Raw genomic sequence first — 23,834 nt, 5'->3', positions numbered from 1 at the left:
GGCATGTTGAATAGCTCGCTCATGAACAGTGTGTGGACATCACCTGTCCGTCAAAGCAGCAGTGAAACTTGACAACACCTGGGCGGGGCTTAAAATAGGTTAGAAGAGGATAAGAGCAGAAGGCTGGGCAACAGATCTTGAAAATCTTATTTCAAGAAATCCTTGCTTGAATTAAGCAAAAGAAATATTCAATTCAGCAAAAAAATCTGCCAATGGAAAAAGTGTAAGTTATCTTGGTAAAATTTCTTGAAATAAGATTTTCAAGATCTATTGTCTAAAATTAAGTTCTTGTATCTCACTAAAAATTTACTCTTTAGGTGATTATGTCTTATTTTAAGTGTGATGAGACATTTTGACTAGAAATGAGAATTCAACTTGTCAATCTGCCCAAATGTTTTCTGGGATGTGTAGCCTACTGTATGTGCCTTCACACTAGCATTTTAGCTGCACCTTAAACAAACAAAACAAAAAAAACCAACAAAAAAAAACCAAACAGATTGATCCATTTCTTTTTTTTTAGATATTCATAATTTTATGTTTTAGAAAATAGAACAGTATTAACAGTCTTGGAAACATGAATATTTTTCCATACATTTGTTTCCATTTTCCATACTTTTCCAGCCCTGTAAATTTATAAAATCAAATCCCATGCTTACTGTACTTGTGTAGGAACCCTGTTAGAAGCAGTCAACCCAGGCCTGTGGTCAACTGACTGTAAGCTGTGTGTTTGCATGGTCTTGTAGAGCCTGATTAATACAAACAGGTGACATAAATAACCACTTTACAGACATTTAGCATATGGTTGTTTATATCACCAGCTAAGCATCAATAATAACCAATAAAATAAAAAAATAATAAAACCAGAAAGTACAGTGGGTCACAGTTTTCCAACCAAAAACCGTCAAAGTTAGCATCCAAACTAACTAAACATCCACCCAGACCTAATGGGGAAACGCTCCAGCTAGTTGTCTTTGGCTGTTATTGAAATATTTTGGGTGTCTTTTGTTTTGTTTTGTTTTTCTAAACTGTTCCACATTTTTCCATTTTTGCATACATTTACAGGTATTAGTTCAGTTTATAAAGCACCATTATTATTATCGGTGATGAATACTGTAACAGATACGAGGCTACGTAGTGGAAATACTCATTTTGAAGTCACAGCTATCTTCTATCCCTGATACGTATAGCAATTTTGTGTTTTGTGCATAGACAGAATTTAGTCTGTTATGTGTAGGATTTTTCAGTTACTTTTGGGATTTCACACAGGAAATTAGGGTAGTTAGAAGGATGGGGTACGGGGGCGGGAGATTAAAAATTAAACTTCATCCTGATCCTTTTCAAATGCTTGAATTTCTTTTTATATAAATTTTGTTGTTTGGTTTTAATGTAATATTCGAAACAAACAAACAAACAAATAAATAAACAAACAGCTTAAAAAAATGAGCAAGATTTTTACCATTCTTTTGACACTCATCCATTGCGTTATTGATTTGATTTTGAGTTTGACATTCAGTAATCCAGATTTATTCATTTACATAAGGAATGTGTGATGTGAGATGGGTCAATACCTAAAATATGGTTCTATAGTTACCATTATCTGTAACAGTCCTTGTGTTTCTTTTATTATTTCATTTGTATTATATTAATTTATTTATGTATGTATGTGCTATTTTGACTTAGATGCTTATTTCTACAATTATCAAATTTGAAGTAAAGCCAAAGATTATTCATTTTTTTGAATTAATTATCCTTTTTTTCCAGCTACAAACTATCTTTCTAAAATTGGGTCTCTAACATTACACTGTCAGTTGACCTGCAGTCCACTACTATTTGAAATTATATATATTTAATCATCATACAGGATGTAAAACTCAAGGAAACTTAAAGAAAATACTATAATCTAGACAGCATCAACTCCTGCAGGAAAATTATCAGCAAATTCACAAAATCTTCTGTTAGTATGACTGATGAAAATGTTGCTTTGTTAATTAATTGTTACAACTAAGCCACAAATAAATTAAGATACTAATAATATTAAGATAAATAGGGATAAACTACTGATATATAAAAAATATAGTATATGATCAGAACGTAAATCACTGTGACTTGATCAAATTTAGAGAAACATACAATAGTATTTTTGTTCAATTCAACAGATTGCCAATAATACAATATATAAAGTACATTCCTAGGACAATAGCTTCTGTAAGAAAGCTGTCTGTATATTATTTTGGAAATTAAAATACCAGCCTGTTTACATCTGGAGAAAGAGAAACCAAATGTTATACACACTCATCAAGCAGCTGCAGTGAATGAACGAGTCCAAATAATAACTTGCACAACAGAAACTTAATCCGACTGCAGCAGTTTGTACTGAATGTACAAGAAACACACGGAGCCAAAGATGATAAAACAATCCCATCAAAAGCATCCAGCAAGCGACTGGGGAATAAAAAGATAGAAAAGGAAATTGAGGAACTGATGTAAAAGTGATGCAGGGATGAGGATGGTGAGTCAGCAGAACACTGATGAAGACCATGCTAACCTTCCTCACTCGCACCATCTCCGTCTTTGTTTTGTCCTGAGGGGAGTGCTGCTCCCCAAACCAGAGGAAACACACAGTTATTGTAGGATTTTATCAGCAACATCACACCTTCATAAGCAGTTACACGGCCTCAACTTTAAACCATAATGTACATTCTCGAATAAAGTCCAGTACTTAAATAGTGATCACGGCTCATAAGAGGTGGGAAGGATGGCACATTTTTCATATCACTAACTCCATAAGTGTGATTCTCACCACACTGTTGATTCGTTTCACTGTCTTACATAATACTTCATTTGATTAGAAAATGATGATTAGCTCTACACTGTGTTTTTTGTTAACAGTTGATTCCAGTTTTTCCAATCTTCCTTTTATCACCAAGAAAAAGGGCCAGAAGATTTGAAAAGTGAGAAATCTGTAGGTGATAAAACTGTAACTGGAAATTTTGCAAAGTTGAATTCTATATAAATAATCAAAATCATTTCAGAAAATGGGAGTTTTTTTGTGCATAAGATTGTACTATACTGAATGGGTCAAATTTGATCAACTCTAATCTAATCTAATCTAATCTAATCTAATCTAATCTAATCTAATCTAATCAATGTGAAAGCCACACTGACTGTATCTAGCGTCTTTGATTTCCTTCACAAACATTTATTTCTACATAGATCAACTTCAGGCAGAGGTGGGAAAAGTACTTACATTCTGTACTTAAGTAGAAGTACAGCTACTTGTGTGAAAAAATACTCACATAAAAGTCGAAATACTGATTCAACTCCTTTACTAAAGTAAAAGTAAAAAAAAAGTACAACTTCTCAATTGTAATAAAGTACAAAAGTAAAAAGTAAAACTGCATTTTTTTTTTTGCCATGAATGAAACAATACTCATTTAACCAGACAAAATCATAAAAGTTTCCATTTTCTAATCCTACAGTGAATGGTACGGATCAGAGTCCTGCACCGGGTCGGGTCCCTGATGGGTAATTTGCAAAAACATGCGAGGACGGGTAAAAAAAAAATTATTAGAATTAAATAATAAGAAGTGAGCTCGTGCAGGACTCTGGTACTGACCCTGGTCACAGCCTGTGGTCCTTCTCTCCTCCACACTGATTTTCCTTCTAAAGTGACATATTTTACGTACTGTCACATCCGTTTAGTTTGAAAACGTAACAAGCCTATTCTGAGAATGTAAGGAGTATAAAGTACAGATATTTATGCAAAAATGTAGGGAGTAAAAATAAAAAGTTGTCAGAAAAATAAATACTCAAGTAAAGTACAAATACCTAAAAATTCTACATAAGTACAATAACGAAGTACTTATACTTTGTTACTTCCCACCTCTGACTTCAGGATAATCCCTACAATAAATGTATATATTATTTATCATGAGGTCATATTCAAAACATGTGTAACAGTAAAATATCAACAACAGTAGCAGTGAATTCAACATGACTGTTTATAAAATTGCCAAAAGTAGATGCGTAAAATGGACATTATTTAAGGAAAACATGACAGAAGTGTGGAGTTGACCACAAATTAAGAAAAAAAGGCAAAAGTTTATCTTGCATCTTTTTACTTGATAAAATGCAGTCACGGAAAAAATTATTAGACCATCAAAAGTCATCAAAAACAATGGTTATGCAATCAAGTACTAACTCCTGTGTGTATCATGTGACTAAAACAGACAGAAAAAAAATCATGGAATGTCTAAAAGCACTGTTTTTGTCAGTACAGTGCCATAGATATTGATGTAAGAACTGAAGTGATTTTGGTTATTATCAAAAAAACATGAAAAATGGCTAGATATCAGCTCTGAAATTAAACTACTATGAGCTATTTTTGTTGTTATCATTATATTTGTCCAAACAAATGTACCTTTAGTTGTACCAGGCATTAAAATGAACAAGAAACTGAAGAAAACAAGGGTGGTGTAATAATTTTTTTCCACGACTGTAAGTCTGATTGAAACTAAGAAGAGTATTGTTTTTTTTTCCTTTGGTTGTAACGTGAGCAAAGCCAGTACTTTTAACATTTATCAAAATTTGCAGTATGTGTCAGACATCCACTTTTGTTGTTTTCTTCATGCATTTATCACAGTTTGTACACAGTTAAAACATAGTACACGTCTCCATACACACTGTTGCTCATTCTTTACACACATCAGTAATCACCTTTGACCTTTGAGTCCCAGTTACACTTTATCTATCAAGAATAAACACATTGTCAAAATCATGTCATGAGCAGAGGTAAAAATATTTGGTTCAAACATTAAGGACAACAGTGTGTATTCAGAGAATCGGTGCATGCTGTTTTCTGCCTCCATTCTGCCATATGTACTTATTCCTGTACTGCTACCTGTAGGTTTTTTCATATTGCATCATGTGTATTCAAGTACACATGGTTGAAGTATTTCATCCTCCACATCTTTCCACACATCAACACTGCTTCAGTGTGATCATGCAGCAAGACTCATGTCAAGCAAACAAACCTGGCTCTTTCTCTCTCTTTCTCCGTTGGCGGCAGTGACGGAGGGGGAATGCCTCCGCTCTCTCCTGGCCACTGTCTGATGGCACAGACACAGCTCACACATCAGGATCCACTCACAGAACAACCGCCAACAACATCCTCCACTAACATGTCCAATACAGGGTGCTTGCTCTTTATCCACATAAAAATTCCAGACTTTTTCAAACCTGCAATTGTTTCCCCAAGACCTTGACCTTATGTATGTTTATACTTGCGTGCCTACTTTTTTGGTTGAGATTGTACCTGTTATGTGTAGTAAAAAAGTTCATTTTAAAGGAGTGATATTTTGCTTTTTTTTAAATGGAATTATGTATTTTAAAACATTTCCCTGTGGTCTATATAAACTGTAAATACTACACCGCAAAAATCAAAATCTTACCAAGTGGATTTTTCTCATTTCTAGTCAAAATATCTCATCACACTTCAAATAAGACATAATCACCTAAAGAGTAATTTTCAGTGATATATAAGAACTTATTTTTAGACAATAGATCTTGAAAATCTTATTTCAAGAAATCTTACCAAGGTAATTTTCACTTGTTCCATCGGCAGTTTTTTTCGCTTGAATTAAGCAAAAAAAAAAAAAAATCTGGAAATGGAACAAGTGAAAATTATCTTGGTAAGGTTTCCTTAAATAAGACTTTCAAGACCTATTGTCTAAAAATAAGTTCTTATATATCACTGAAAAGTTACTCTTTAGGCGATTATGTCTTATTTTAAGTGTGATGAGATATTTTGACTAAAAATACGAAAAAATACACTTGGTAAGATTTTAATTTTTCCAGTGCATTGTCCCCAAATACACAAATAAATGCATCAAAGACTAATAAAAGTGGGTTTAGCAAAATATGACCCCTTTAATAAATGTATGAATGAGTGAATGCATAATTGCAGTAAATTATGTTTTACTGACAGAAACATTTTAAAACATATGAAAATCACAAAAGTGCATAGAAATCACACAAACAAGTTTCAGTACAATCTTTCCAGTAGTGACGTGTTAGCCAAATTATATCTAGTTTTTTATATGCTTTCCTCGTGTATTTCTTATCTTGCAAGATTATGTGCCTTTGAGCATACTCTAAAATTCGACTTAGAAGTGAGATAAACTTTTTCCATACTTTATTAAGACTTTCACACAAAATTTCAGACTTTTCAAGGTCTGGAAAACAACGTTCCATACTTTTTAGCACTTTCAAGACCTGCGCAAGCACCCTGCAATGTCTATGTATAAACTCTTAACAGTGGCTACACTTAAAATTGTATATATAGGATGGTTTGTTTTTACTTTGTATGTCTTTACCATCTTAAGAGGTAGAAAGTTCAAGCTAAAAAATAAAAAAAGATCATTAAAGATAGAAACCTGACAATTAGGAAACTATAACCTTGCCTTTCAAGTTGGACTGGGTGATAAAAGAATAATGATAAATATCAGAGATCAGCAACTGTGATTGTTGTGTAATTTTAAATCATGATATAACATTTTTGGCTTAAAGGTTTATTTAACATTGTGTAAAAGACAACATGACTAAAATACCGAAAAAGATTTGACCATTATAATTGTTTTGAATGTTCTACCTTTAGATTTCTAAAGGGTTTTAATTTTGTTTTGTTCTCTTCATGTTCTGACCATCAAGAACCATCTCATGGTTTCTTTCATTTAGAACTTAGAATCAGCCTTTAAACTCAAACATAAAACGATGACATTCTTAACATTAACTGTGATAATTATACTTCTAAGGATAATGGTTTTGCCCACATTATCCAACCCTACCCTTAAGGTACTAACTTTATTATTTAATCTCATTATTTCCTTCTCATTACATTTATGACTTGTGGGCTGTTTCTTACGACTTCTACTGTAAAGAGAAATGAATACGGGACAATGTACAACAAGGCGGCCATTATAGTGAATATAATGACAGTGATGGAGGACTCTCCTATAATGATCAGCTTGCTGTACTTTATCCAACTATGTACCCACTTACTAAATAATTCAATCATCTGACAACAAATAACCATTTTATTGATTTAATAATAATGTCCCAAGCCTACGATCAGAGCTTAACCCATATTAATGGTGTGTTATACAGACATAACACAGCGTAGAATACTGTCATTAAAGAGAATCAACTGAGCAAAGCCACATAATAAGAACTTTTATGGTAAACGTGATATATCATTTACGGTAAATACAACACATCTCTTCCTGTTTATTAACACACAGTACAATAAGACACACTCCAAAGAGGAAGTTGTGTCAATATCCCTTCTATGATGAAATGTGCAGATTCTGTTCAAACCCACCTTGATTTCTGGAGTGGACTCTGGTCTGGGGCTGTGGCCTTTGGTGGAATCAGCCGGCCGACTCTCTGCCTTTAACTCCGCCTTCCTGTCAGAGCGCCGACCCTTGGGTGTAGGGCCATCGTGGTGGTCAGCGCGATGCAGGCTGCGTAGAAGGGGCGAAGGGGTCACCTCCCCAGGAGACACAGGGGACATGACAGGGGCGCTGACAGGACGAGTTGACCTGTTGTCAGGAGTGGATGCCATGGCTGTGGTGGACAGAGAGTGGAAAATAGATTTAAAATATTTATTAATCGAGACTGTTCGAAATCATTTTACCAGAATCAGAACAGTTTATCAATCCCAGAAGAAACTGTTGTGTGTTACAGTTGTTCCATGTAAGCATAAGAAAAAGTAGCAGGAAAGACATTTTATATATATATATATATATATATATATATATATATGTATAGACACACACACACAAGACTATATACACATACTCCTAAATTTACATATTAAAACTAAAACAATAACAACAGCAATTTGTATAATATGTACTAGACAAATATTATCAATATGATAAGTAAAATAAATATATATAGATACAGATATAAGTCACTTTTCCTTTGGACATATGCACAAAACTTTACCGATATTTGCTAAATGTCGAAAAAACAGAAGTGCGTAATGTCGGTTTTTCCATTAAATCACAAATGCTATGATTTGTTCATTTATTATCGCGAGATGACATGAGAAGTCATTCCATAAACATGACGACGAATGTAAATATGATGTTGATTTACAGATATATTCATTACTATTATACATTACCCCTCTACCTCATACTAAATTAAAAAATGATTGGGTTTCCTGGTGTGTCCACACATACAACATGTTTCTTCTTCGCTTGTTGTAACGTATGTCAACATCAGTTTTTCTTATTCACTTGACTCTAGTTGCGAAAAAAGGTCTTTCCATTGTGGTTTTGCATGATATACCTTTTGCACTACGCCAGAAAAACCACCTCTTGCCAGTGCAAAAACTTGTAATCGAAATCGAAATTGTTGTTTTTCCATTAGGTAAATTTTATGCACAAGTTATATTTGTGCAATTTGAGGGTCAATGGAAAAGCGCCTATAGATATACATACAATATAAACATAAATATGTGTACAGCTTAAATGTCTTTCTTGCTACATTTATTGAACTGTCCGCCCTGAGATGTTTTTCCAACAGATTTTTCCTCCGAACAGTAAAAGCTTCATCAGCCACTGTTGTTTAGGGCTGAGAAATGGGGCTGAATAATGTTCTCTCCTGTTACCTCTGTTGTCAAGTGGCCAGCTCCTCTTAACCTGCTATAAGTCGTTGTTACTGCAGCATCTGCAACATGCCACAGTGATGAGCAGAACCCCACACTGAGCATCTGACCAGGAGCTGCACCCTACTATGTGGTCCGCTTTAAATAGCATCAGCCTGGTCTGCTGCTGATGTACACTATAGACATATATACATACATATGCGCAGCCTCCTTTTCCGTATCAGCTCGCTTCTGCACCCTGAATTAAACATGAAACATATGAGCGAGCAGTCAAACCACATGAACAGTAAAAGGAACCTGAGCGGTTAATGGAACAGCCGTACTACTTGAATCAGTAGCAAATGTTCTACATGGGACTTAAAAGGCCAAGAGCATCCTCCACTACAGCACAAAGTTATTTCAAGCTGACAGTGTGTTAGCCTACTGTAAATGTGAGAGCAGGACTGTGTGGGATTGAACTCCCACAGGAGGAAACTGTTTAATGCAGCAGTCATCTGGGAAGTGCACTAGCATGGGTTCAAATACAACAGATCACAGTCTATTTATGAACAATTGACTTCCTCTATTTACAAAAATGCCAATGTTGAGGCAGTTTATTTATTTATTTTAGAAAACATCTAGTCCAAGTATAACAGGGTGAACATCTCATAGAGGGCATCTGCATTATTGAGGAATGTAAGTGTCACTGAAATGGTTTAAGCAGAAAGCAAATTAATATTTTGTTTTAAGAGTTGAGATGTTAGAAAAATTAGGCTATAAGACTGTATCCTGTAAATACCAGGTGTCCAGAGCACGAGTCATGGATGGATTATGATGACATTTTGCAAGAATGCCCGAACATATCCACCCAGGATATGTCTACCATTTCTTTGCTATCTGCTTGTTTTGTTCTAGTTTGGGACCAAAGCGTACTTGTTGTCCATCCAGTTTGGGTCCAGAGCGGGCTGCTGCCCTTGAGGAGATCAGGCCATGGGGCAGGTGGAGGAAAAGTACAAACGCGGTCCCTGAACCCATGCATCACCGTGTTTTGAATCCCTAAGCCAATGGTGAACTTGATCATCGTCTAATATTTGTACACTTGGTCCAATGATTGTAAAATTCATGTTCTTTTATAAGATCATAAACTTCCTGTTGTTAGTCAGTCAACTGCTGCTTCTCACTGTATGTACTTGACTCCTTGCAAGTAAAATCTTCTGATTTCAGAATCCAGTGACTCTGTCTTTTGTCTCAGAGTATATCACAGAATTTTTGTATCAAGATATTTTGTTGAAATGTTATTACAATTTACGTTGTGGAAAATATGTTTCATGTCATGCATAAGATGCATTGTTTGTTATATTGGACTTGATATAAAACATTTTATTTCGATTATATCACAAGTATCGCAAGGCTTGGTGAGAGTACAAGTGGCTGAGCCCTGTTTAGTCCAGACATGCTAAAAGCCTTTAAACGAGCCACATCTACAGTAACTGGGATAAGTAGGTCACCGCACTAAGTATTTTGTAAAATTGTTCTTGTAACACTGTGTACATTTGTAATGGACATTGTTCGAATCAAGATATGTTTATTTAGAAAGTACAAAACTGAAAGACTGTTCACCTAAGATCTCTGAAGTGACAGGTGGTCACAAGGTAGGATAGAATTTTGCTCTTCACTTTGTATGTCGCCTATGAGTCAGTTAAGTGCCTAAATCTATTGTATTTTATTTCTTGTAGTTTTCACGGTGCTTGATGAGCCAAATTAAAGTGCCCATCTTTAAGAAGTCTGTGCTATGTTGTCATTTTGGAGCCACAAGGAAGTCAAATTTATGACTTTTAAAGACATTTTTCAAGGCATCTTTGATCAAATTAAAGACCTTAAATTCACAAAAATAGCAGTTCACAGTACTAATATTTCTGCTACTGATGCTCCAGCTGCTAAAGCTCATATCTGAACCCCTCCACCCATGAATAACTGTTGGTGACTCCACTCATTCCCATCTCTGCTATAATAAAATGATCAACACTAATTAAAAATTTAACAAATACTTTACAAAGATATCCAAAGCAAATCTAGCAATATAATTTATTATGTCTGTGACTTTTGAGTGCAGGAGGATTTAAGGATCTATGGATTCTCTGTTATGATCACAATAAGAGCAAGATGTGATAAACTGTATGAATGAAAAAAGAGGCATAAAGTCACTCACTGTTGTCTTAAAGATTCATAGTTTTATATTAAGTTGTCCACTTTAAAAATGACAAAATAAAAAAACGCTTCTGAAAAGTAACAGGAGTCATGAGAGGAGCTGAAACCTGCAACGCTCCAGTGTTGTATGAACTGAACTCCATCTAACAGCTTAAACTCACACAGAAACCAAAGAAAAAAAGAACAAATAAACAAACCACTAAAAAACAACATAAAAAACAATAATTAATGGAAAGAAATCAGACTGCAGTAGTGACTCTGTAAGATCACCAGTCTTTGCCAAATGTCCCATGTCAGAAAAACATATCCTTTTGTCTTTCTAATGTCTTTTCAAAGTCTTCTTGTCTTCTGTAGACATACAGTATGCATGTCTGAAAGCAGAACACCGAGTATTCAATAAGGTAAAAAAAAAAAAAAAAAAAAAAAGCACAGACAAAATAGAATCATTGCATCTAAATGATGACAGTAGAGTTACACAAAGGACTCACTGGAGTGGGTTAAAGTCACAGTCCACCATATATAGTCCTGTACAAGAGTCGTGGTCCAACATTAGGTGTGTTGGTTTAGTGAAGTTCTATTGATCACACATATACATTTCTCAGTCTCTGTATTAATATCGAATCTGGATATATGGAAGTATGTACAGCTTCTAGAAACCAAAGTGGTAGCATTTAGTGTGACCTCCCTTTGCATTTAACATGTCTTTAATCCTTTATTGGGCAAGTGACTATTTTTGGTCATTTCCACATGCATTACAAGACAGTGACAGCAACAGTTCCAGTGAGGACAGTGGGCCAACAATCTCAGGTCCAATGTGGTCTACAGGGTCTGTAAGGTCCACCTCCGTATGAACAGTGAGTGTACCTGCTTTGTTAGGTACCATGAAGTAATGGTACTAATGTAAGGAATGATGTTCAAAGGGAGAATGTGGATGTGGACAGGGATCTGGTTCAGCACTTATGTTGGTCTAATGTTCTAAAAGTGATGTTCTAAAATACATGGTCCTTTCAGTTTACACGTTTTCCTCTTGGATTTTTTTTTGCCATTTATTGGTAACAAACCAAATATACTAACTTTATTAACCTTGATTTTCTACGTAATAAAAAAAAAAGAAAGATTTCACAACAGTAATAAAGTCTTGTTACGTCATCTAATAACACAGTAAAGTTGAAATTTTGAATTGCAGAGTATTTCTATGAGTGTCCTACAATGGGTTAACCCTTGCGTTGATTTTCTGATGTTTTATACCAGGTTTCATTCAACACATGTTAGATGGAACTGTTTGTGCTGCTTCTTGTCATGGGGTCAGAGGTCACAATGAATATCGACTTTAAACTTTAGAACCCATTTAATTCACTTTAAGGCACATATTTCCTATATACTCTTATTGTTGTACAAGCGCATTGACCCATACTGTTGTGTATTCATGTACCGCCATGGACTCTATGCACAGCCCCACTACTTCCTGAACTTCAGGTGGGTCCTTTGTGTCCTGGTTTTCATTACTGGTAACACTGATGAATCCAGGTGTGTCTAATTAATCAGTAGTCACAACAAGAAGTAGCAGACACACCTGGATTAATCAGTGTATCCAATAATGAAAGACAGGAAATAAAGGAGCCACCTGAAGTTCAGGAAGTAGTGGGGCTGTGCATAGAGCCCATTGTCCAGCAGTCAATGCCAAAGCGTTCTGGGGATAGCCAGGGCACAATTTGTTGGAGGGGATGGGGGGGGGCGGGGTCAACCTCCCCTCTGGTATTTACATCCCTACTTCTGCTCAATGAATTTCATCCTCGGGGGGGGGGGGGGGGACAACCAAGCATTTGAAATTACAGGCAGGTTGTGACTGAGTTTTCTTCCACCTTTATCCTACATTACTGGCACTAACGTTCACCTGAACAGAACTGTCGGCAGTCTCAGAATTCGCAAACATTCCCATACCCTGGGGCGCAGCAAAGGGGGGGTGTAAATGTGACAAATTCATGGGGCCCAGCATTTGTGTCCAGTGGATACAGGTTAGAAGTTATGAAAATTTTTTGTAAGATTCGCTATATCATAGAGGAACAGAACCCGGGAGTCGGATGTTGAAAGTATGTAACGTTTCACTTTCATTTCTCGCCAGCGTTAGTGACATTCTGGACCACAACCCCATGTATACAACTGCTGCCCCCTCCAACAACACAAAAAAAAACATCTTCCCCTCTGTTTTTTTGACAAATCACACCCTGGTCATAGCAACATGATTGTAAGGCTATTGTATTCTAAAATTACTAATATCTCCCAAAATATTGGTCCTATCAACTTGCCATTTTCACTTGTCTGTTCCTTGACCAAAAATACATAAGTATGACAAACTGCCGCAGTCAGCTCTGTACGGATTTTGTGTGAATCCTGAGACACACATACATGCACACACGCAAAGGCCACTTGGCTTTTATAACATAGATATATGCATGCAAACACACACATATATATATATATATATATATATATATATATATATATATATATATATATGTGTGTGTGCATGTATGCCCATTTCAGCCCTGCAAAAACAACAAAACTAAAGGTGGTCTAAGACTTTTGCACAGTACTGTACAAAATACTGAACATTAACAGTACCCATCAAACATTCCTTGTACTAGACTAAAAAAACATAACTGAGGTTTGGACATTTAGCAAGCAGCACTGACACCACCTACACTGCAGCAACAAAAACTAACCTTTCAGAGCCAGTTTTCACATACTTTTTTTCCTATATCATTTAGGAACAGCTGAATTGAGTCTATAAAACTGCACAAAATGTCAGAAACAACCCACTCAGTTCCAGACATTGTTACACAAACCGACCGGCACTTTGTCTGAAATAGGCCGAGGCTCATTACACACACTTCCTGTAACTTCAGGCCTCATTGCCCTCCTGCTACACCTCCAGGACTGAACCCCTGTCCTGGTTCAAGTGTTCCTCATGGTGACAGACCGGGAGTCTGTGGGAGAGCCAGCAGCTGCGTTCAGTGGCAACGATGTCATAAGAGAGCAGACGGTGATAGAGAGCCTCGGGGGAAGAAGATTTATCACTTTGTGACACACTTGAGTGATCTCAGTGTATATAAGAAGCTGCAGTGTTTCATTTATCTTCCAAGATGAAAAAGCACTGTCAAATTGTCAGTGTCAACAACTCTCAATAAACTGACTTTAAAAGCTATTCTATGATGATAAAATACTGACATCATTTCCAGGTTTTTAAAAGATTTACAAATGTTGAGACTATGCAGGGAACGAGAATGAAAAATACACATATTAAGAGTAACACATTCACAGAATTACTTTGGTTTGTGTCCAAACAAATGCAGAAATATTCTGTTTTAGCTGTACCGTTATTGCAAATACATCTAAGCCTAAATATGTAAATATGCAACAATTTACTTATAGCAATACACATCTTCTTTGTGTTAGCTTAACGCATTATACTGGTATGAGATAGACCAATGATTAATGTTTTTCTACAGAAACCTTGTGGTAAAGATATCATGTCCACTGTATGGACCTGGATGTGGAAAATCTGCGAAAATAAATGTAGGAACAAAGAGAAACAGGCAGAAAGCAAGAATGTCACAAGCCAAGAGGGAGACAGATGGGTCATTAACACAGAGGGAGGCTGCTGAAGGCATTCTGTGTGCTTTAGATTAATCCGCTACTGGCTGCTCTGTGTTGTCAGCACAACTTACAAAAACAGATGTTGTATGGTAAAAGCATATAAAGTTATATAACGTGCTCCCTCAAACGGCAACGTGAGACAAAACAGCAGAAATACAAAGTAACAGCATGAAACAATGGAGAACAAAAGTAAAAACAGAAAAGCAGTCAAATGCATGTACTATAGGTTAAGGCCCAATCCCAATTCACCCTTTAGCCCTCCCGCTTACCCCTCCCCCTTGGCCCTTGCACTTGGCACTACCCCTTGAACGGAGTTGCAAGGGGTAGGGGTTGAAACATTCCCCTATGAAATGGGACAACCCTTCGAGACCTGTTACATCATCAGCGGTCATCGATGCCGCTATTAACAGATGAGACAACTCTGTTTCTGAAAGTATTCCTCATACCGTCAGCGGCTATAACTGTTTCTGTTCCGTGGGCTTTGGTCATCTTTTTACAGCTATCAACTATAAACTGCAGAAATGTGATCTATAATCCACTGAAATGGCATTAACGGTCGATCAAATGATTAAGTTGTTTACGAAGAAAATACGTAAATTTGTGTGTTCCTTTCATCACACTGCTGCACTTTTTGACTGTTTACCTTCATCTTGCCAATGAGTCGAACAGAATTATGGGAAATTTCTCCTACCCCTTTGTTCGTAGTATGGTCTTGGAAAATCTCCGTTTCGAGGGCTATACGGCCCTCCGCCTTAGCCCTTCCCCTCCGACTAATTGAGAATCAGGACAACACTACCCCTTCATGTTTACATGCAAAACGGAGGGGTAGGGGTAAGCGGGAGGACCAAGGGGTGAAATGGGATCCAGCCTAAATTAGTGGTTCTCAACTGGTCTGGTTTCAGGACCCACTATCACCCCTCAATGATTTGACGCAAATCGATAACAGTTAAACATCTTTCATTTATGTAATAAAAAGTTGCTGAATGTGAGATAATACAGAATATCACAGTATGAAAACACAGAAGACAAGTTTAATGATAAACCAAACTGACCAGCAGGTGGTGATGATAGATATGGAAATATTACCTTTAACAATAAATTAGGTACATTTAACTAAAACCAAAAATGCTTACTCCGTTAAACAATAAAAGTGCATTCAGTCACTTATTCATGCATTAAACACACTGCTTTTTTTGTCCTCAATGTAGATAAAACCAAATCTGGTGTAGTCAGTGTCATACCTGAGTTTCACTATGGTGAGAATAGAAACTTTTGGGTCTTCTTTTATGTGAAATGTCTGGTGTTAATTAGCATTACAGCACATTACCGCCACCTACTGTTGGGGAGTGTGAATGGACGGCGTTCAGCTCCATAAAAAATAAAGCACAGGGTTGGTTTCTTAACATAATTTTTTTCCCAGATAAAGGCCAGGGACCCACTGAAAATGGGTGTACTTTTGGATCACAACCCACCAGTTGAGAATCACTGGGTTAAATGATTGTGGACTTTTACGGTATGATATAAACTCCTTAGGCACTGGAGTTTTGTTTTATACTCAATTTTGATATCAAGATTTCAAAAAGCTTTCTGTTTCTTTCAGTTATGCTGCTTGTTGCAATATTGCAACTTTGGCGCTTAAAGGGTTAAAATGAACGAAATACACCCATCCCTTATATCACAGGGTTCATACCCATTTTTCAATGTCAAGCACTTTAAAGGGTCATTTTCAAATTTTTTCCAGCATAGCACCTTATCACTGGGGTAAAATACATATCTACAGGAATACATCTACTCATGATGATTATTTTTTTCACATTTTATCACAATAATGTTCATTATATCATGCTATAAACATCTAAAATTATGTTTCATAATAGCAAAAAGTCTATAAATTAAAGACCATCAAGTTTTATCCAAAAAAAGGGAAGATACTTAGCACTCTTCAGACACACTTGCACCGAGCTGAAGATTAAGATTAGAGTCAACCTGAGAGCACCTGCTAATTTTCTATTTTAACATAAAATTTTAGTTTTCAAAACATATCATCTCTCTGTAAGTAGCTTTGGCTTCAGTTAATATAATCAATCAATCAATCCATCAATCCATCAATCAATCAATCACAGAGTTATAATTGCAAGCACTTTCAAGCACTTAAACTAAAATTCAAGCACTTTCCAGACCTTGAAATCACATTGAAATTCAAGCATTTTCAAGGATTTCAAGCACCTGTTTGAACCTTATATCAGTGGTTTTCAGAAGTCTTCTGTGTGGTTTCCTTCTTTGGCTGCTAACACCCAGCTCACTCACTACCTGACATTATTCTCCTCAGCTGCGTAGCCTCAGGCCTGCTCGCCATTAATCTGCTCTCCAGCTCACAACATCCAGTCTGGTACCTGGCCCTAAGCCATGGTCCAAGTGGGCCCACACCCCAGCTGGCGAGCCCTCCAGCTTCACGCTATGGATACGAGAACTGACAAGCCTCCCACTTCCTCCAGCCCAGTTTTGAGCTACCTGGCTTTATTCCTATTCCTCCTGTGAGTGTTCCAGCCTTCACCATCCTCCTGCTCCAGTGTCTCAGTTCACCTGAACTTTAGATGAACTTCAGATTCTGGGCAGAACTCAGCTGTGTTCTCATTTGAGGAGGTGAGTACATTGTTAATGGTGAACAGCAGCTAAATCACTGCGGATGTGCTGTTTGGCCAAAACATTCTGTCATGCTTGTCTTCTGGCTTCTTCTGCAACATAATTTAGCAGCGTGATCTCCTACCATGCTGTTTTAAAGTTTAATTCCATTTGCATATGTTCAGCATTCATTTGTCAAGACAATCGTTTCTCTAAAGAATCCAACATATGCAGTAATGTGCATTGTTAAAGCGAGACTAGAAATGCTCTTATGTTTGCATTATTTAGCTTCAAAACTTTCTTATTTAATTTTATTTAATGTGCTTATGGGTTCTGTGTTTGGAGTATGTGTGGAAAACATAACATTTGCTTTCACTAATTCAGCTGAGCTACAAATTCTTTTGGATTTTAGCTCTGATTATTTGACTGACAACATATTCTCACTCCAGAGTCCTTATATTTTCACATCATAGAGATATTTTTGATGAGCGGGATAATCCAATAGACTCAGGCACAAAAATAACTTGGTCAGGATAGAAAAAAGGGTAAAGTTGGAGTTCTAAAACAAAGGTTGGAGGAAAGGCTAAAATATAAAAAAAGACTAGTTTTACCTTTTGTTGGACATGGGCCCTGGTTTCCTCAAATTTCAGTCTAGACCAAATCCTCCTAAGGTTTTTGCCTATTTAACCCTTCAAGACCAAGAACATCATCAGTGGCGAAAATGGCTTTTTCTCAAAAATGATCAATAACTTTTCAACCATTTATCCTTTCTATAATCTTTTTTTTTTTAAATCAGGTAAAATGGAGTTTCTCACCTTACCAGTGGTAAAAGGTGTGTCCTGTTTGCACATTCAGAGGTTTCATAGTGAATGTGTTCAAGCCTTAATACTCTGCAGAACTAATTCATCCTAAGTTCTTCATTTTAGCCAATAAATTGTTCTACGGTGCATTGGAACGTTTAGATGTAAACAAAAAAATGCAGTTGGTAGTATAAGCATCTACATAGAGCTTTCTAAAAAGGAAAATTAAAAAACAAATAAATAAACTCACTAAAGGTTTGGTAAAACATGGTATTTTTAGTGCAGTTTTTAAACCCTCTCTGGTAAATGTGTCTCTTCTCAAACTAAACAAGTGTAAAACTGTAACATTAAATGAACCAAATGAAATGATGTATCTTGATGTTGTCCTGAACCTGATGATGTTTGACACCTGATGTTGACTGATGCTATAGAATAGAAAAATAAAATAAAATAAAATAAAATAAAACAAAATAAAACAAAATAAAAAATACCAGCATAAAACTACCTAGTTTTTATGCTGGGGAGAGCTGACCTTTGGGGAAAGATGTTAGTCTATATTTTATAAGTACTGACATAAAAATTGTTTGGTAAATCACTTTTTAAAATTTAAATGACAATTAATATATTAACACTGATATCTAGGAACTGAAGCTGTGTGCTGCGTTGTTCCTGTTTTTAACTTCATTTCCCGTCATGCAGCGTGGTACTGTGCTTGTCATCAACCGTCACGGCCATAGCAATGTGATTGTAAGGTTGTTGTATTCCAAAATGACTAATATCTCCCAAAATATTGGTCCTTTCAACTTGTCGTTTCTGCTAGGCTCTTCCTTAACCAAACTGCAGCAGTCAGCTCTTTCTGGATTTTGTGATATGCCCATGACACACACACGCACGCACGCACACACGCACACACGCACGCGTGCGCACACACACACAAACAGTCCAGTTTCCTTTTATAATATACAGGGTGTCCCATAAGTCTCCATACATAGGAGACATAATACATATGGTTCTAACATGTATTTCTTTATATTTCTTCTTTATAGTTCTTCAGCAGTGGAGGACACGCATTGAAATGTGTTCCCGACAAAATGGCAGTCATATAGAGCATATTATATAAATAAAAATGGTTTATGTCAAGAAACGTTTATTTTTCCTATGTATGGAGACTTATGGGACACCCTGTAGATATAATATAGATGGGTCAGACCCAACAACTGTCTTAGATCTGGGCTATGTTAAATCTTCACATCTAGGAGTTACTATAGTCACTTTTCCATTGACCCTCAAATTGCGCAAATATAACTTGCACATAAAAATTTACAGAATGGAAAAATGACAATTTCACCAAAAGTCTCATTTTTCGATTAAAAGTGTTTGTGCTGGCAAGAGGTGGTTTTTCGAGCATAGCGCAAATGGTAAATCACGCAAAACTGCAACGGAAAGACCTTTTTTCGCAACTAGAGTTAGGTGAATTAAAAAAACAGAGGTTGACGGACGTTAGAGTCTGGTTTCGACCAACTCAATATGTAAAGTGTCATGAGATAACTTTTGTTATGATTTGGCGCTATATAAATAAATTTGTTTGATTGATTGATTGACGTTACAATAAGCGAAGAAGAAGATACATGTCGCAGTATGTGTGGACAGACCGAAAAACTTTTTTTAATTTAGTATGAGATAGAGGGGTAATATATAATAATAATAAATATATTTGTAAATCAACACCATATTTACATTCCTCACCATGTTTATGGAATGACTTCTCTTGTCATCTCGTGATAATAAATCAACAAATCATCGCATTTGTGATTTAATGGAAAAACCGACATTACGCACTTCTGTTTTTTCAGCATTTAGTAAATATTTATAAAGTTTTGCACAGATGTCCAATGGAAAAGCAACTAGTGACTTCAATTGGCCTACACTGCTCATCAAAACATGACGCTAAAGGAGTACTCAGTGTGTCAACAGGGGTCTGAACCAAGCTCAATAAACAGACTATGTACCGTGTGAGGGGTCACAGCTTACCTCCATCCAGGCTTCGTGAGTTCCTCTTGCTGGACGAGCGCTGGAACAGAGGGGCAGGTCTGTCGATCAGAGAACTGGCCTGCCTGGTCTGAGCCTGAGTCCGACCACTGTAGCGAAACTTAGAGCCGAGCGCCAGGAACTTCCTGGGAGTGGTGGCCATCTCAGTGGAGGTCAGCCTACACACAAAGAACACACAGTGACCATCTACTCTGACTATGGATCAGACAAAACCAGCACTTTTAGATGATATCCACAGTTCCTTCAGACCAAAGGATGCCGTTCGTTACCTGAAGAAGGTATGATGCTCCACACACACTTTCCACAGCTTCTTGGCTGCCTTGTAATTGGGTAGTTTGAAGCCGATTGCACTTTCATATTGTTCAACCTGTGGGGAAACAAGGCACAAAGTGTAAAACTAATTTAACGCCAGCGTAAATTCAGCTGCAAAATGAAGAGCAACAGGGGGTCGAAGCGCTCTGTACCTCAGATGGTCTTATTTTGATGAAGAAGCTGCTGCGTTTGTATGAGACCTTCAGGACTTTGGGCCACGGAAAACGGTTGATCCTCAGTTTATCTTTGTAAACCATCAGACCACTGGAGCAAACTCCCAACATAATGTCCACGCCATCCAAGTCCTGATGGAAACACACACATATTCAGTTCATTTCATTTACTTTTAATTATTTTTTTTAATGTTAGTCAGACTTTTGAAAGAGAGAGCATGAAATTATCCTGATTATATGATTGTATTCTTTTTTTAAAATTTGTCTTGTCCTGCATCATGACAGCAGAATGTTTGGTCTGGCTGCCTTTTTGTGCTGAAGTAAATGATTTTATCCTAAATTTAGAAGAATGTAAGTGCAGTCATGTCCAGTCATAATTTAAATTGTACTTCCATTAGATTAGGTAGAATTAATCAGTGTGAAAAAATGTGTGGGAAAAAAATTCACTTACTGTCTCAGAAAACAATATAACACCTTTCTGAAAATTTGGCAGCCATACTTAGACCACATTGATACACCTCTTACACCAAATACTTAATATAGTTATCTGTATTGACCTTGTGCACTGACTATTTTTCCCTTGTATTCTTTTTTTTTTTTGGCAAGAAGGTTATCCTTCTTGCCATGCTTATTATTGTTATGTCTTTATATTGTTGGTATATTTTGCTCGTACACATTGCATATAAAAAACTGAAAATAGAATATTGTAAAAAAAAAAAAAAAAAAAAAAAAGAGTTAATCAGTGTGAACATCAAAACTATATATTTCTCTTTTCTTTATTCTTAATCCACTGAACTAAACTGTTATTTACATACAAAAATTAGTTTTGGTTTGTTTACACAATATGCCTTAAATTTCCCAGATTGGGGTCAATAAAGTCTATCTATCTATCTATCTATCTATCTATCTATCTATCTATCTATCTATCTATCTATCTATCTATCTATCTATCTACGGGGGAAAATTATTAGACCACCCTTGTTTTCTTCAATTTCTTCTTCATTTTAATGCCTGGTACAATTAAAGGTACATTTTATGAAACAAATATAATGCTAACAATAAAAATAGCTCATAAGAGTTTAATTTTAAATCTGATATCTATCCATTTTCTGTGTTTTCCTGATAATAAGCAAAATCACTTAAGTTCTTACATCAATAGCTATGGCATTGTACTGACAAAAACAGTGCTTTTAGGCATTCCATGTTTTCTTTTCTGTCTGTTTTAGTCACATGATACACACAGGAGATAGTATTTGATTGCATAACCATTGTTTTTGATGACTTTTGATGGTCTAATAATTTTTTCCTCAACTATATCTATCTATTTATCTATCTATCTATGAAACATATATTTGGTATTTGGTGCTCTTACTGGGAAAACTAAAGATAGACTGGTTTTAAGATATGGAGCTGATAAGTGTAACTAACATCAGAATTTAAGTGTTATTGAAGCCACTCACCTGAAATTCATCCTATCCTGTATAAATGTACTTTTGAAGAATAAAGGTGGTGATTTCATATACTTATATTGACTGAAAGAGAGGAGACACTGGCTTTTATGTAAGGATGTATTTGACTTTTGAGGGGGAAAATAATCAACAGACTTTGTATTTTAATGTTCAGTAGTACAGTACATGTACTAGTGCTGGTATGTGTCTTGGCTACTGTTGTAGTCTAACTGCATCTCCTTTGTACTGCCCTCCATCCTCCACAGAGGGGCAGCATCCTCCTCTAAATGTCCCATCTTCTGTATTTGGTTTAAATCCTTTTTCTGATGCAAACAGATTGACCTGATTTCTGCTGTAAAACCAAACGAGTCACATGCTTCCATGCCGTTTAAGCCAAGCAGGCACGCTTATATGATGCTTGACATGAAACATAACAAACAACAAAGCAGCAGAACATATTGTGTCTTCTATCTGTGCAGTTCATCTGTATTACAAGGCTCAATCATGTTTATCACTGACTTGATATTTTATTCAATCTATGAACAATACTAAGATTAAAAAACTGCACTTGCATTATAACGATATCTTAACCCATAAAGACCCAAACAGCCACTGGCAACCAAATTATCTACTGATCTAAACAGTTCAATACCTGCTGATCCACTAATATTATCAATACATGTAAATACAGTGGCGGAAAAAAATTATGAGACAATCAAAAGTCATCACAAAAACAATGGTTATGCAATCAAGTACTAAATCCTGTGTGTATCATGTGACTAAAACAGACAGAAAAGAAAACATGCAATGCCTAAAAGCACTGTTTTTGTCAGTTGGTTATTATCAGGAAAACATGGAAAATGTCTAGATATCAGCTCTGAAATTAAACTATTATGAGCTATTTTTGTTGTTATCATTATATTTGTCCAAACAAATGCACCTTTAGTTGTACAAGGCATTAAAATGAACAAGAGATTGAAGAAAACAAGGGTGGTTTAATCATTTTTTCCGCAACTGTAATTGGTGTAAAATGCAGCTTGTCATTTTTTCATGGTCATCAGATATGACCCTTTTGGACGTTCAGATGCTCTGTAATGAACGTGGAAAACACCAGCATCTTCTACAACATTAATTCACCAGTAAAACCCATGAAGTTTGATCAATGACAGTGGACGGACACATGTTTTTGTGTTCAGTTAATGATATATTTTGTTGAAAAAGTCACATTTTCTTCAGGTTTCTCTGCTTTCGATATAATAATCTTTGAATTTACTCTGAGCTATCATGAACATATACATGATCAGTGAATTGAATATAGGAAAATACACGAAAAATACACTGAAAAATGAAAAATACCGACAATAATATTGCAATAAATCATTTAAGAAAGGTTAAATAGGGAGAAAAATTCATTTGGGAACTGCCACAAAAGTAGCACTGGGTCTTTATGGGCTAATGTAAGTCCTTTTTTGAAGCTTACTTAATTAACTATAAAAGAACTAACACACCTTGGCCTGGTGGAGGTCCACTCCATACATGGACAGTTTCTTGGCATTCTCCAGGAACATCAGGTCTGCCTGAGCCGGACTCATCGCCCTGCCACAACATCAGAGACATTGTTACTGTAACCGTTCAGATGCTGTGATATAATGGAGTCTGCATCTGATTTTAGGCTGTTGACAATACGAAAACAAACCAGAAAGTCAATAATTCCACCAGAACAAAAATAGTCCCATCTCTATTCCACACTGTCGCCCTGCCTTTGGTAACACCATAAACCATTACTGTTTCCATTCATTAACTAGTGCTTCTTGTTACACTTTTGTGAATAAACTAATCAAATCATTATATCTTTACATTAAAGCAGTGCAATAAATGTGTAGGATCCAAACGGCAGAAGATATACAATTTT

The 23,834-nt window shown here is 36.1% G+C and overlaps 1 protein-coding gene across 7 annotated transcripts in view; it reads right to left on the bottom strand.

Moving 5' to 3' along the window:
- epb41a (erythrocyte membrane protein band 4.1a) overlaps window positions 1-23,834 on the bottom strand; it is a 101,931-nt gene that overhangs the window by 40,827 nt on the left and 37,270 nt on the right. For 3 of the 7 annotated variants that reach the window (XM_030146977.1, XM_030146979.1, XM_030146978.1), the window contains exons 7-13: window positions 23,431-23,518; window positions 20,454-20,606; window positions 20,259-20,356; window positions 19,972-20,147; window positions 7,379-7,623; window positions 5,034-5,108; window positions 2,546-2,593 (exon numbers count right to left, since the gene is read on the bottom strand). In XM_030146977.1, the coding sequence (XP_030002837.1) occupies window positions 2,546-2,593; window positions 5,034-5,108; window positions 7,379-7,623; window positions 19,972-20,147; window positions 20,259-20,356; window positions 20,454-20,606; window positions 23,431-23,518 (883 nt within the window). The remainder of the gene's footprint in view (window positions 1-2,545; window positions 2,594-5,033; window positions 5,109-7,378; window positions 7,624-19,971; window positions 20,148-20,258; window positions 20,357-20,453; window positions 20,607-23,430; window positions 23,519-23,834) is intronic. The other 4 variants (XM_030146981.1, XM_030146982.1, XM_030146983.1 and 1 more) reach the window with 2 other exon arrangements.

This window comes from Sphaeramia orbicularis, chromosome 11 (genome assembly GCF_902148855.1).
Source record: "Sphaeramia orbicularis chromosome 11, fSphaOr1.1, whole genome shotgun sequence".
Lineage (NCBI taxonomy): Eukaryota > Metazoa > Chordata > Actinopteri > Kurtiformes > Apogonidae > Sphaeramia > Sphaeramia orbicularis.
The sequence above is the reverse complement of the archived record's forward strand: the minus strand, read 5'-3'. Positions and strand labels throughout refer to the sequence as shown.